This window comes from Grammomys surdaster, unplaced genomic scaffold, assembly GCF_004785775.1.
Source record: "Grammomys surdaster isolate TR1022 unplaced genomic scaffold, NIH_TR_1.0 126071, whole genome shotgun sequence".
Classification (NCBI taxonomy): Eukaryota; Metazoa; Chordata; class Mammalia; order Rodentia; family Muridae; genus Grammomys; species Grammomys surdaster.
In genome coordinates, this window is record NW_021620880.1 from 2,090,581 (window position 1) to 2,103,444 (window position 12,864).

General features: G+C 44.0%; 1 protein-coding gene and 1 long non-coding RNA gene across 6 annotated transcripts; one reads left to right on the plus strand and one right to left on the minus strand.

Moving 5' to 3' along the window:
* The first annotated feature begins 439 nt into the window (after positions 1 to 439).
* Positions 440 to 3,729, plus strand: LOC114611008. Its single transcript, XR_003709778.1, has 3 exons — positions 440 to 536; positions 1,040 to 1,098; positions 3,043 to 3,729. It is a non-coding gene; the product is annotated as an uncharacterized LOC114611008 (long non-coding RNA).
* A 1,219-nt stretch (positions 3,730 to 4,948) lies between these two features.
* Positions 4,949 to 12,302, minus strand: CUNH1orf162 (chromosome unknown C1orf162 homolog). Of its 5 annotated transcripts, XM_028755646.1 has the most exons (8): positions 12,194 to 12,301; positions 11,466 to 11,569; positions 9,445 to 9,491; positions 8,011 to 8,058; positions 7,245 to 7,302; positions 6,602 to 6,696; positions 6,295 to 6,344; positions 4,949 to 6,004 (listed from the first exon to the last, which is right to left on the minus strand). In XM_028755646.1, exons 4-8 carry the CDS (start codon positions 8,045 to 8,047, stop codon positions 5,846 to 5,848), a joined length of 399 nt encoding a protein of 132 aa, XP_028611479.1. In that variant the 5' UTR covers positions 8,048 to 8,058; positions 9,445 to 9,491; positions 11,466 to 11,569; positions 12,194 to 12,301; the 3' UTR covers positions 4,949 to 5,845. The 5 variants fall into 5 exon arrangements, with proteins under 5 accessions (XP_028611479.1, XP_028611476.1, XP_028611475.1 ...); XM_028755643.1 differs by lacking the exon at positions 9,445 to 9,491; XM_028755642.1 differs by lacking the exon at positions 11,466 to 11,569 and having other exon boundaries at positions 12,194 to 12,269.
* Between the last annotated feature and the right edge of the window lie 562 nt (positions 12,303 to 12,864).

Below are 12,864 nucleotides of genomic sequence, written 5' to 3' on the forward strand. Positions count from 1 at the left end.
TTCCTTCTAAGCAAAAGGATTATTGGTGTATGCTACCATACCAAGTTCAAAAACACTCTACCAACTGAACCATCCCCCCCATCTTGTATTTCTCTCTCTCTCTCTCTCTCTCTCTCTCTCTCTCCAGTTTGCCTTTTCTTTTTGCCATAGCAGGTGACATCCATTTATAGTTCCTCAGCTTATTTCTCCCCCATTCAGAGGAGTGGCCAAAGACTATGGTTTTCCACTCCTTGTCCCCATTTAACCTCTGGAGAAGGACTCACTGGCCCAGCTTGGTCAAATGACCATCAGATTCAAATAATGTGGTCAAAAGAACAGGGTCACTCTTCTAGAATGTAGTTGTCAAGAGCTACTGGGGCTGGGATGGAACTGGTGTGAGAGAAAACCAAGAGGTCTCCTTCCAAGAGACCTGATATCTGATGTCGTTTCTTCTAGAATGTCCATTCTGGTCATTTGTATACTGATTACTGGTTTGGGGATCATCTTTATAATTAGTCATTTGTCCAGAGGAAGGCGAAGCCAAAGAAATAGAGGAGGTAAGTAGCCTGGAAGCAAGGGGGGGCATCTAGAGTTCAAGGAGTATCTTTCAAATGAATGAATGTGACACTCCTCTTATTGCCTAGTCACTTAGGTACCAAGGCAGCTAGCTAGCCCACAGGCTGAGGAGGATGTAATCTACCCTCTTAGAGTCAAAGGCATTATGAGAAGTAGTGGAAGAAGCATGATAGTCTTAAGTGGAGGTGGGTGCAGACAGGGAAGAAAGAAGGCAGAGTTAACCATGTGTAGGTTCCATATGGGGCTACTTGCCTCCCCAGCACACAAGCTTTGGATAGTAGCCTGATATTCGTACTGCCTGTTTGAAACATTTTATTCACCTGTAGGGGTGGAGACAAGGCTCTTGTCAAATAATGGAGATTCTATAACCTCCCCCAACTGGGCCAGAAAGTGTGGAAAGGGCTCCTTGCCAAGGGGTCTGTGTGGGACAGGTGGGCCCGGAATCTTGGGCCTTAGCTTTGTGTCTCTGTTTTCCCTTGGATAGTTACTGGCAAAAACATCAATAGAAATCAGCAAGCAAGCCAAGCTCCATCTATACCCTTGGTAAGTTCCATCCTTAATTCTTCAGTCCTGCTTTCTCAGCCCCAGCAGAACTCTGTCTTTAGCCTCTCTCCTTTCATAGAGATAGAACTGTGACTGTATGTCTTTGCCTGGGACACAGGCAGGCCCTACCATCTGGAAAGTTCTCTAGGTCACCATGTGGTGAGTTCATCATTCTCCTATGCTCTGAATCATTTTCAGAACTGAAAGACCACTGAAAGAATACCACAAGCTCCTTTGTTTAGCCAAGGCAATGCTGTTTGCTTTTGTCTTTTTATGATCAGAAACCATAGAAAGACCTTGGACATTGAAGAAGCTATAGGTATAATTACAAGATGGATTCCAGTCACTCTGGGTTTGGAAACATAGGAAAATATTCCAGGAAAATGAGTGAGATAAAACAAACAAACAACTCAGAACAGAAACCCACCACCATCACCAAATCCCAGGAGCATCCTAATGACAAAAGACCTATTAATGACACTCCATGGACAAGTGCCTGGAGGATCTGGGAGGATGTGAAAATAAGGCTACAAGGTCTCAGTCTGCTCCTGTGAGATTTGGGTTTCATGCAGACATAGAACAAGCTCTATAAGAAGGTAAAGGAAAGGTTCCCATAGCGACGTTGCCTTTTTGCCATCTAGAAGCTTTGGGATCAGTGGAGATGAGGGATATACAGAAAGCAGTGGCCTTCAGGGCTTGTCTGGTTCTATCCCATCCATGTAGGAAACAATTGTAGTTTATATTTCTTTCAGAAACTTATCATTGATTCTTTAAGATATGACCCTGGGCAACATTTCTCCTTTCCAAGCTAGTTTTTCTCTCTACATTAAACACTCTGTTTCTATACTCTTCTGAGTTTTCTATCCTTCCATCCACCCATGACCCACCCATCCCACACATGCACCCTTCATTTTGCAAACTAGGAACATACTAGTTGCTGAGGTTACAAAGACAAACGAATGATATAAAAGGGGAAAATAGCTGAGTGGCTGTGGTACTCCCAGAAGCCCAGGCAGAAGCATCTCAAGTCTGAGGCCATCTTGGACTACACAGTGAGTTCTAGACTTGCTTAGACTACAGAGTGAGACTCTGTCCCATACATAAACAAAAAAGGTGGTGTGGTAGGGTGGAGGAGCACAAGCAACCACGCATAAGCACACGTGTAAGCTTGTCAACTAGAATAAGTGAAAGAGGCATGATACTATAAATGATGGGAATATAGAATCCAATGCTGTTCTCTCTAGCAAGGAGCCAGTAACTTGTTTTAGCCATGGCCTATTCCCTCATCCTTGGGTAAACTTAGCATCCTGAACTAAAGTCCCTTCTAATTTTGTTGTTATTGGCCCCTGAAGTCCAGATACATCAAAACTCAGTGAGAGGGGAGCAAGCCCTAAATATGTACAGCTGACTGAGAAGTCTCAAAGGGATGACATCAAGTTTCAGTTTCAGGGCCAGTAAGACGGACGGCTCAGTAGGTAGAGGTGCCTGCCACCAATCCTGTTGACCCGAGTTTAATCCCCAGTACTCCGATGTCAGAGAGCCAAGTTGTCCTCTGACTTCCACATGTGTCCACATAACATAGCACTTGTGTGTCTTCCACCACAGAGAGAGAGAGAGAGAGAGAGGGGGGTTGGGGGGTGGGAGAGGTGGGGGAGAGGGGAGAGGAGAGAGAAAATAAATTACAAAAAAAAGCCTTGGGTAGTTTGTTCTTGGGAACCCTGGGAATGCCAGGAGTGGCTCTTACCCTGCCTTTTGCCATCTAGAAGCTTTGGGGATGCTTAGGATTCTTTGAAAAAATTCCCAAGTATAGGAATGTAATCTTCAATTTAGAATCGAGGAAAAGGAAAATAGACTCAGAAAAGTGAATTTTGTGACTTTTTGCTGACAAACACTCAGGCAAGAGCTCTCAACTCAATTTTTCTTTTCTGCTTCCCAACAAAGTAGGCAACGATTTGAAGTTCTTTCCACATGTCCTGACTCAAAGAAATGGCTCGAACTGAACACATGTGACTGAAGATTTCTTTCATTTAGCTCCCAAATAAAGTGATGTCATTACCGTAGAATCTCCATGACAACTGGTCTGCATCTCAGAGACTGATTCTGACCTTTCAGGATTTCTAAAGGACTCTGTGACCTTGCAGCAGTCTTTTGTGGCAAATGGCAGCACTGAGGCTCAGAAGAGCTTTGATAGACCACACCAAGCAAGGCGGCCATTGAATAATCTCTCCAAACCTTAGCTCTCTAGCTACAGCAAAGAAGAGGTTACAGAATATGGGATAAAGGGAAATGACTTGTTTATTTTATCAGCCAGTAAATATCTGAATATTGTTGAAAAAGCACACCCCCCCCTCCGGTATGACTGACTTCTCCTAGGCTATCATTGCTAGAAAGGTATTTATTGAAATGTTCCTAAAAAGCATAATATTCCAATGCATTTCTGAGTTGGTATCAAATGTTTTATCCCAAAATAGAAGCTCGACGAGTCTGTGGTTCTCATATTCTCTTGGTGAAAAGACTCTGGACCCCAAAGCACATCCCTAATAGGAAACTGTCACCAGTTAGTGGGTGCTGCTTTTAACCAATGAGGAACCAAGGGGTGACAAGTGACAAATGTTTTCCAATCAAGAAGCACAAAGCAAGAATAAGGCATCCATCTGTGGGAGCAAGAAGGATTACCACTACTGCAGTGCTGCCCCGCAAGCTGGCCATCTCCCCACATGGCATCTCTCCTGTTTCATCACTGTCTTTGCTGCCCTTAAAGCCCTGCTACCCTGTGGGGGAAGTGCACATCCATGTGTGTGCTTGGACATATAGAGGCTGGAGGATAACCTCAGATGTCATTCCTCAGGAGCTGTCCACTGTATATGAGACAGGGTCTCTCGTTGGCCTGGAGCTTGCTAACTAAGCTAGGCTAGCTGAACAATGAGAGCCAGAGATCCTCCTGTCTCCACCTCTCCAGCGCTATGATCACAATCATGTGCCACGGGGCCCCACATTTTCCCAAGGGTACTGGGGATCGAAGTCAGGTGCTTGTTCCTGCAAGGCGAGCCTTTCACTGATGGAGGCATTTCCTTAGTCCCAGAAGCACACAGTTTGGTATGCCATGCTCCCTTGTAAGGAGAAGTAAGCCCAGCCTCAGCCTCCAGAATCCTCAAGTGACCCCCTAGTCTTAAACAGGGTTGGAGTGCAGACTGGGTGTTGATTACATTCAGTATGTATCTTGTCCGATTAGGTCAGGGCTCTTGAAATGTCTTTGATGAACATAGTTCAGGTTCTGCCCTGACTCCTTTCTATAGGGAGGGAACTCCAAACACCTCAGCAGTCTGAGAGAAAGGGCAAGGGTCTAGATGTCATGCTTGCATGCTTCCTTGTAGTCTTTCTTCTTCTTTGAGTCACAAACACCCCACCCCCCCCAAAGTGCTCTCCCTCTGCTCCTGATCAATTTCAGTCTTGCCCAGTGGTCATGTATTGAATTTATACATAGTCAACTCACCAGGGACTATATTCTTGGAGAAAACTGGCTGTTTCCCAGCATCTAATAATTGGTAATAATTCTTTACCTAGGGGTAAGACTGTGTGCCTAACTCATCTTTCCATGCTTGGGCTTACACAGGTCTTGATGCTGTCATAATAGCTATGGGTTCGTATGTATGTATGTATGTATGTATGTATGTATGTATGTACGTACGTATGTGTGATTTGTGTGTGTGTGTGTGTTTGTGTGCTTGTGTACTAGGTTATGCACACACACTACAGAGTAAATGTCAGGGGACAACTTTCAGGAGTAAGTTTTCTCCTTCCACCATGTGAGTCCCAGGATTAAACTCAGATTGTCAGGTTTGGTAGCAAATGTACTTATCTACTTCATCAACACTCAGGTTTATTTTATAAATATTTTCTTCCTGCTTAGTCTTACATTTTAGAGTAAGCTTGCTTAATTAAAAAGAATCTTGCTGATTTTTTTATGGGGCAGTCTATATGATTGTCCATTTGTTTTGGGGAATAAATGAACATGTTTAATTTCTACTTTTGGCACTCAACCACGGTTGTCACACATATCTCCAATGCCATACAAAGGAGATAGAAACCCACATTTTAGTAGTGTTTTATACAATCCAGACTGTGTTGGCTTAGAATTCTGGTCTTGATTTCTGGAGAAGATGAAGGGACAGGGTGATAACTAAGAAGGGGCCATCCTTGGAGGAAGGTCTGCCATTATTTGAAAATCTTCAACTGTTCATTAGGGTTGGCTCCTCCCTGGTTATCGTCAGTACATTTCTTTTTTTTTTTTTTTTTGGTTTTTCGAGACAGGGTTTCTCTGTATAGCCTTGGCTGTCCTGGAACTCACTCTGTAGACCAGGCTAGCCTCGAACTCTCGAACTCAGAAATCCGCCTGCCTCTGCCTCCCAAGTGCTGGGATTAAAGGCGTGCGCCACCACCGCCCGGCAGTACATTTCTTTATCTTGAGCTCTGTCCCCCTTTGGAAAGGCTTAGGGGCATCATCCCTAAAGGGACTGCCACCACCAGTAGGAGTGAAAGCACCAGCCACCTTTCCCCTGGAGGCGAATGTCACTAACCATTGGTCCTTATGACTGATGGCAACTGCACTAGATCAAGCCTAAACTACCCCAACTGCAGCTTTACATAGACTGTGGTCCCGTTTGTTGAAACCAACAAAAGCAAACATATAAAACATAACCAGAAAGCAACATGCCGAAGGAGCTGAGCTGAGGTCCTGCATTCTGCCTCATTGGAGAGGCAGGTATGGGTCTGCCACTTTAATCTGAGAATAGACGGTGGGGTCCAAGCCTGAGGAGTGGTTTCTAGTCAAGTCATTGCTGTTTTTTTCTGAGGGCTTGAAAGTCATGCTGGCATACGTGAGTGACTCCTTTGATATAGACGACAGCTTTTGAAGAGAAAGAGAAGAAACAAGTGAATTTAATTTGAAGCAAAAGATGTCTCTTTAAAAGTGACCTGGAAACTTTGAAAAATGGGGACCCAAAGAAAGCAGAACAACTCATAAAAGAGCCACTTGCCCAGAGTCCAGAAAGTGATGACAATATTTCAGTCCAAAATGCAGGATAGAGAGGACACAGAATAAACTAACTCCCCTCTGCCCCCCACAGAATAATTTGGTGTGCCATCTCATCACATGCAATTTCCCTCTTGCACCCCTAAAACAGCATGTGGTCTTACCTTGGTAGGAGGCTCTGAGTGAGGGTCCTGGGTCTGGGCATGAGAGTAACCTGCAGCAGATACAAAGAAGAGGATTGTCCTTTCACTATGGGATCTGGAAGAGTGGGGGACCTCTCACTTTGGGTGAAGGTTAGTGGGTAGGGGTATGTGGGGTGTGGAGGGCAGCAAGGAGGAGCAGGGGAGGGCCTTGAGGTGGATCTGCAAAGAGGGTGGGCTAAGCAGACCTTCCTTCCTCTTCCCCAGTGCTCACTGCTCACAGTGCTCTCAGGGACAGCAGGAGAAGGCTTGTCTCACAGGGACCACTCACATTTTCTGCAGCTCTTGACGATGAGGAGGATAAGGGCCACAAGGAGCAGTGTCAGAAGAACCCCAGCAAAAAAGGCCAAGATTACGTGTTCCTTTCTGTTTTAGCAGAAACAAAAGGGAGTAGATAACCTGCTGGTAGAGGGCCCCTTGAAGCCTTTCCAGGAAGCCAGGCTTAACTTTCTTATGTAGGCTCTTACGTGGGCTGGAGGACTTGGTCCCACCCACTGCTGGAGAAGAGATATTTTGCTTTCAGGGTCCACAGTCATGAGACTTTCTCCCAATCCCATCCCCAACACTCCACATCCCAGCACTGTGTGAAGTGTGAGTGAGGATCTCTCAAATCTTGGCCAAGGATGAGTTCATACTGCTTGTAACCCAGCACTTGGAAAGCCGAGGCAGGAAGATTGTGGCAGTTTGGAGGCCAGCCTAGGCTACATTGTGAGACATGCTCAATCCCCCTCCCCTGCCCTGCCAGCAAAACAAAACAGAACTATACTCCTAAGGTCAAACACTGAGTTCTTTCACCGTTCCTGATCTCTCCCATTCATTCTGTCCTTCCTAAGGCCCCAAGACAAAATGGTCAACAACAACAAAAAAAAGCCCAACGGACTGGAAATGCCACAAGGATAAATGTGTTCCTTTACTTAGGGTTGAAGGAATAGGGTGTAGAGCTGGTCACTGGGGCTGCCGTGGAGGATGTCCCTGCAGAGAACATGGAAGGTATCAGTTTGGGGGGGGATCAGTATCTCTGCCCTTCTCCTGCCTTCCCTCTAGGATAAGACCCCATGCACTACCCCTGCCCATGGGAACTTGCAAGCTGGATATGACTCTGCAGAGGGGAGAACAGTGAGTCTTTTTGTCAGCGCTGGACAAGTGAACCCAGGACGTTTTGCATACCAGGTCAAGCCCTCTACCACTGAGCTACACACCATCTGAGTGAGACCTTTAAAATGAGAAGTAGAGCTGTACTGGAAAAGCTCTACAAAGTAAAGGAGCAGAGGTATAGTGGGAAGCCCTGGGGAGATGTGGTTCTGACTTCAGCAGGTACTTTCCTAGTTTCATTTCTCATGACTGCCAGTGTGTATGAGTGTTCGTGGTGTGTGTGTGTGTGTGTGTGTGTGTGCGCGCGCGCGTGTGTTCTCCAATGTCTAACCCACAGGGAGAGGAGCAAGAAACATGAACTAGATTTTCATAAACTAGCAGCTGATCTAGTTTGGAGGCCAAGCCAGGCCTTTCTGATTCCTTTTTTTTTATTCCTTGGTGGGCACTGGCTTCTGTAGTATGGAGTACTTGAACTCTTCTAGCTCAGAAACACTCTAGCCAACACTGTTCCCCATGGGGCCTTTGACACAACTTCTTTTACTAATTCACTGTAAGCACCCAGGGAAATGATTTCTGTCCCGAACTCACTGGTTCTGGGGTTAGGTGTGGAGGAAGTAGTTCCCATGCTGTCTTCTCCTGAGAATAAAACAGGTACTGTTTAGCTTGGTCTGGAGGCTGGGCATGGCAGTGCTTTCAATGGGGCATAGTTCAGAATGGGCTAACCCCTCTATGAAGGTTCAGTGATGGGTTATTATTGGTACTTTGTTTACCTGGAGATATTCAATGACCAGAGAAGTTACATTGGAACCCTTGAGCCTAGCATTTACTCTGTGCTTTTAAAGATAATTGACTGGGTGTGGTCACAAGTATCTCTAATCCCAAGCACAGGGGAGGTGGAAGTAGGAGGATCAGTAGTTAAAGGTCACCTCAACTTTGTAGTGAACTCTAAGTTAGCCTCTGTTACATGAGACCCTATCACAAACAAAACAAAAATAAGGGGTTGGAGAGATGATGAATCGGTGGTTAGCAGCACTTGGTGCTCTTTTAGAGGACCAGGGTTCAATTCCCAGCACCTACGTGGTGGTTCACAGCTATCTATAAGTCCAGTTCCAGGCGATCTTACACCATCTTCTTTCCTACACCACTACTGCATGCATATATATTCAGACAGGCAAACACCATGCATGTTAGTAAAAAAAAAATAACTAAATAAAAAAAAGAACAAAATCAAGAAAACTACTATTAGGTGACATAAGACCCAGTCTCTCCCCACCCACCACTCACTGATTCAATCACTCAAAAACATAAAGTAAAAATCCAGCACCTTGGGGGTCACCAACACAGTACGACTTTGTAGCTTTGGTACACCCAGTGACTCTTCTGCTATAACACATAATGACATACGGTGCTTCTTTTAAAGTAACATCTTTGAGATACATGGTGGCTTTTCAGACATGTATGCATGTCAATAAAAAAGTATTATTGAAATGAATGCAAAGATGAGGTGGAGAGATGGCTCAGTGGTTCAGAGTACTTGCTGTTCTTCTGGAGGACCCAGGTATGATTCCCAGTCCCCACATGGCAGCTCACAACCACCTGTTAACTCCCTTTCCAAGGGATTAGACACCCATTTTCTTGCCTCTTTGGGCACCAGACAAGCATGTGGTGCTCAGATTACATCCAGGCAAACCAGAAAACTGTAAAGCCTCTAAAGGCAGGATAGTACCTTCACCTGGACCCCTAGTGCACATTGCTAGCTGGGTGGGTGCTCTATTAAAGCTGCCTGAAACACTGTTTCCTATACAAGGCCAGATCTCTCTTCTGCTCAGCATTTTACGTTCATTCTTGCAAACTTCTAAAACCCTTGTAGAACATTTTTAGAGGGGATAGGCCTTTCTGAGTAGCGGCCTCTCCGCCATGTTTGTGGGAGACACTTTGTAAGTGTTGTGCAGATGTTAAAGACCAGTGAGAGTCTAGACTCCTGAGCAGTACAGAGCATGTTTTTTCTTATACGTGCCATACCTGGAAATATTTTAGAAAGTGGCACATGGAGAGGATTGGCTTCAAAACTAAAATAAAACAGAGTAATCCTTTCAATATACCATGATAAAAGCTATTCAATACACAGGATTGTTTATGTCTGGAAGGTCTTTATATTTTCAAATAACAGTTGGCCAAAAAGAACTGAAACTGGCAAGCAGACCTGTGTGAAAGCACACTACCCAGTTCAGACTGACTGGACTTTCTTTCTTTCTTTCTTTCTTTCTTTCTTTCTTTCTTTCTTCTTCTTCTTCTTTTTTTTTTTCTTGGTTTTTCAAGACAGGGTCTCTCTGTGTAGCCCTGGCTGTCCTGGAACTCACTCTGTAGACCAGGCGGGCCTCGAACTCAGAAATATGCCTGCCTCTGCCTCCCAAGTGCTGGGATTAAAGGCGTGCGCCATCACCAGCCCAGCTTTCTTCTTCTTTTTAAAAAGATTTATTTATTTAAGTGTATCAGTGTTTTGTTTGTATGCATGTCTATATGAGAGTGTTAGATCCTCTAGAACTGGAGTTATAGATGGTTGTGAGCTGCCATGTGGGTGCTGGGAATTGAACTTGGATCCTCTGGAAGAACAGCCAGTGCTCCTAAGCACTGAGCTGTCCCTTGAGCCCTGAAACTAGACTCTCTTAATGAGTTTCATGCTTATACAAATGTTTTCCAATGTTTTAAATAACTATGGAGACAGACACTTTTGTGTATAAAATTTCAGCTACAACCCTGGTTAATTTTTGGTGGCCACAACTTTAATTCATATTAAGGCAAACCCATAATTAAAAAAATTGGGGCTCTATAAATCCTCTGAATCTTTTTTTTTTCTTGGTTTTTCGAGACAGGGTCTCTCTGTGTAGCCCTGGCTGTCCTGGAACTCACTCTGTAGACCAGGCTGGCCTCGAACTGAGAAATCCGCCTGCCTCTGCCTCCCAAGTGCTGAGATTAAAGGCATGCACCACCACTGCCCGGCAAATTCTCTGAATTTTGTTTTGTTTTGTTTTGTTTTGTTTTGTTTTTGGTTTTTGTTTTTTTTGTTTTTTTTTTCGAGACAGGGTTTCTCTGTATAGCCCTGGCTGTCCTGGAACTCACTCTGTAGACCAGGCTGGCCGCGGACTCAGAAATCTGCCTGCCTCTGCCTCCCAAGTGCTGGGATTAAAGGTGTGCGCCACCATCGCCTGGCATCCTTTGAATCTTAAGGCAACTTACTTAGACAGAAAAATGCCATAAGCTCACATGTTTTAACCAGTCAGCTTTTATAAGTGAATATGCCTATCCTTAGATATGGGGGGAGACTTTTTGGAGGGGAGACTTTAAGAAGGACTCTTGTCCCTAAGTGTCATTAAAGCAGCAGCAAGGCAACATTATACTGTAGCTCACCATTCAGCATTTTCGTATCTGTCACTGTCAGATCAAAAAGAAAGTGCTGACAAGAAAATTTGGTGGGAAGTGTCAACTGTGAGAACAGGAAGAGCATACAGAATGAGCAGAGGTAACAATTTTTCTATCACTCTTTGGTTCTTTTTGAAATTTATGTTGGCCATGTGAAGTGGTACATGCTTTTAATCCCAGCACTTGGCATAGGACATCTGTGGATTTGAGATCAGCCTGGTCTACACAGTGAATTCTAGGCCAAGCCACTATGAGTAGAGACAACCTGTCTCAAAACAAAATAAAAATAAAATAGTCAATGGTATTCATTTTAGAACACAATGAAATATTAGCACATTTTGTTATACTTTATTATAGTATACATTTATATATTCTATAAAAATATATTTAACGTATTGAAATGTATTCTTCCTGAGGCATGTGAATTTCCACTAGACCAACGTCTAGAGCTACTGATAACTTCTGCTTTTGTAGGAGCGGTTCTATATGAAGAGGCAACACAAAGAAATATTATCAGATAAAAAAATCCTAGGCCACCCTTCTCTGACAGACTAAGTCTTAAAACAACACACAGAAACAGCTACTTTCAAATCCAGATGACAAAACCCAACAAACATATTTACCTTATAAGACAACAATCTCGCCAGGTGTGGTGGCACTCACTGGAGAAGCTGAGACAGGAGAATTGTCACGAGGTCAAGTCTAGCCTGGATCATACAGGATCTGTCTAAAAAATTCAAAGGGAGCCTGGCATGGTGAGTTTACATCTTTAATCCAGAAGTTGGCAGAGGCAAGCAGATCTCTTTAAATTTAAGGAGAGCCTGAGTTCCAGGCCAGTCAGGGCTACATAGTGAGACCCTGTCTAAGAACAAAAACAAAACAAAACAAATACCGACCAACCAACCAATCAACCAAAATAAGGGCAAGTTGGATGGCTCATCAGGTAAAGGCACATACCCCACAACTCTGGAAAACTGTGTTTCCTAGATCCCATGCAAAGGTGGAAGAAAAGAACTGACTTGAAAGCTGTTTTTGATATGCACACACACACACACACACACACACACACACTTTTTAAATCCAAAAGAGAATAACAATAATCCAAGCATAAAAGAATAACAATAATCTAATCCAAGCATTTGACAGAAGCAGAAAGTTGAACCAGAAACGATGCTGTTTGCAGTTTGATCTGGTACGAGAGACTCACAGTCCACACTGTGAGAGCTGTGCTCCACAACCATTCCAATGTAATCCTTCCCCCACCCAAATAAGAAAAACATCAGAAGCCACTAAACAAATAATTAAAACCTTTGATGAGCAATTATTTAGTTCGGATTAGAAGGGTCTTTACCTTTCCAGAAAAATTCCAGTCATAAGATGCAGCCGTGAGACTAAGCTTTTCACTTTTCTGTTCCTAGTCTTGGTTTTCAGAAATGATGAAACAAAAGTTTACTCCCACTGCCACTGTCACCCTAAAGCTGTGTCGCAAAGATATGTTTAACCTCCAAGGCACAGACTTCCTCTTTGAGGCCAATGATATTTTTTTTCCTTTTCCTTGTTTCCTTCTCTTTAGATTGGGTCCCTTCTCACAGAAACTAGGCTGGTCTCCACCTGCTGTGGATGATAGTGCCTTTCTGATCCTCCTGCCTCCACCTCCTAAAGGCTAGGATCACAGCCTGAACCTTCATGCCTGGTTTGTGTGGTGCCAGGATTAAACCCAGATCTTCCTGAAAGCTAGGCAAGCAAGCACTCTCTCAATGGAGCCATAGCCCCATCCTGTGCTACATTTCTAAAGATCCTGTAAGACAGAAGGGCTCCTTGTATACATTTTCACACATGAATGCCAAAGACCGAGGAAAGTTCATTTCTAGGGAAGAGTTTATTATTTAACCTTCCTGAAGCTACTGGCACCAGCATAACCTCATCACCATCAGCAAGGACTTTATAATTCCATCTGGCCTGATTAAGGAGATGATGCTGAGATAGAAACATGAAGAGTTACATGTTCAAATTAAACAATGG

Excerpts from the sequence above, each read along its gene's own strand:
- CUNH1orf162 (XM_028755642.1), bottom strand. The coding sequence starts at position 12,216 with ATGACTGGAATTTTTCTGGAAAG. Across the intron at positions 6,697-7,244 it reads CCCTATTCCTTCAACCCTAA|AAAGGAACACGTAATCTTGG; the intron begins GTAAAGGAACAC and ends CTGCTAAAACAG. Across the intron at positions 6,005-6,294 it reads ACTCAGAGCCTCCTACCAAG|CTGTCGTCTATATCAAAGGA; the intron begins GTAAGACCACAT and ends TCTCTTCAAAAG.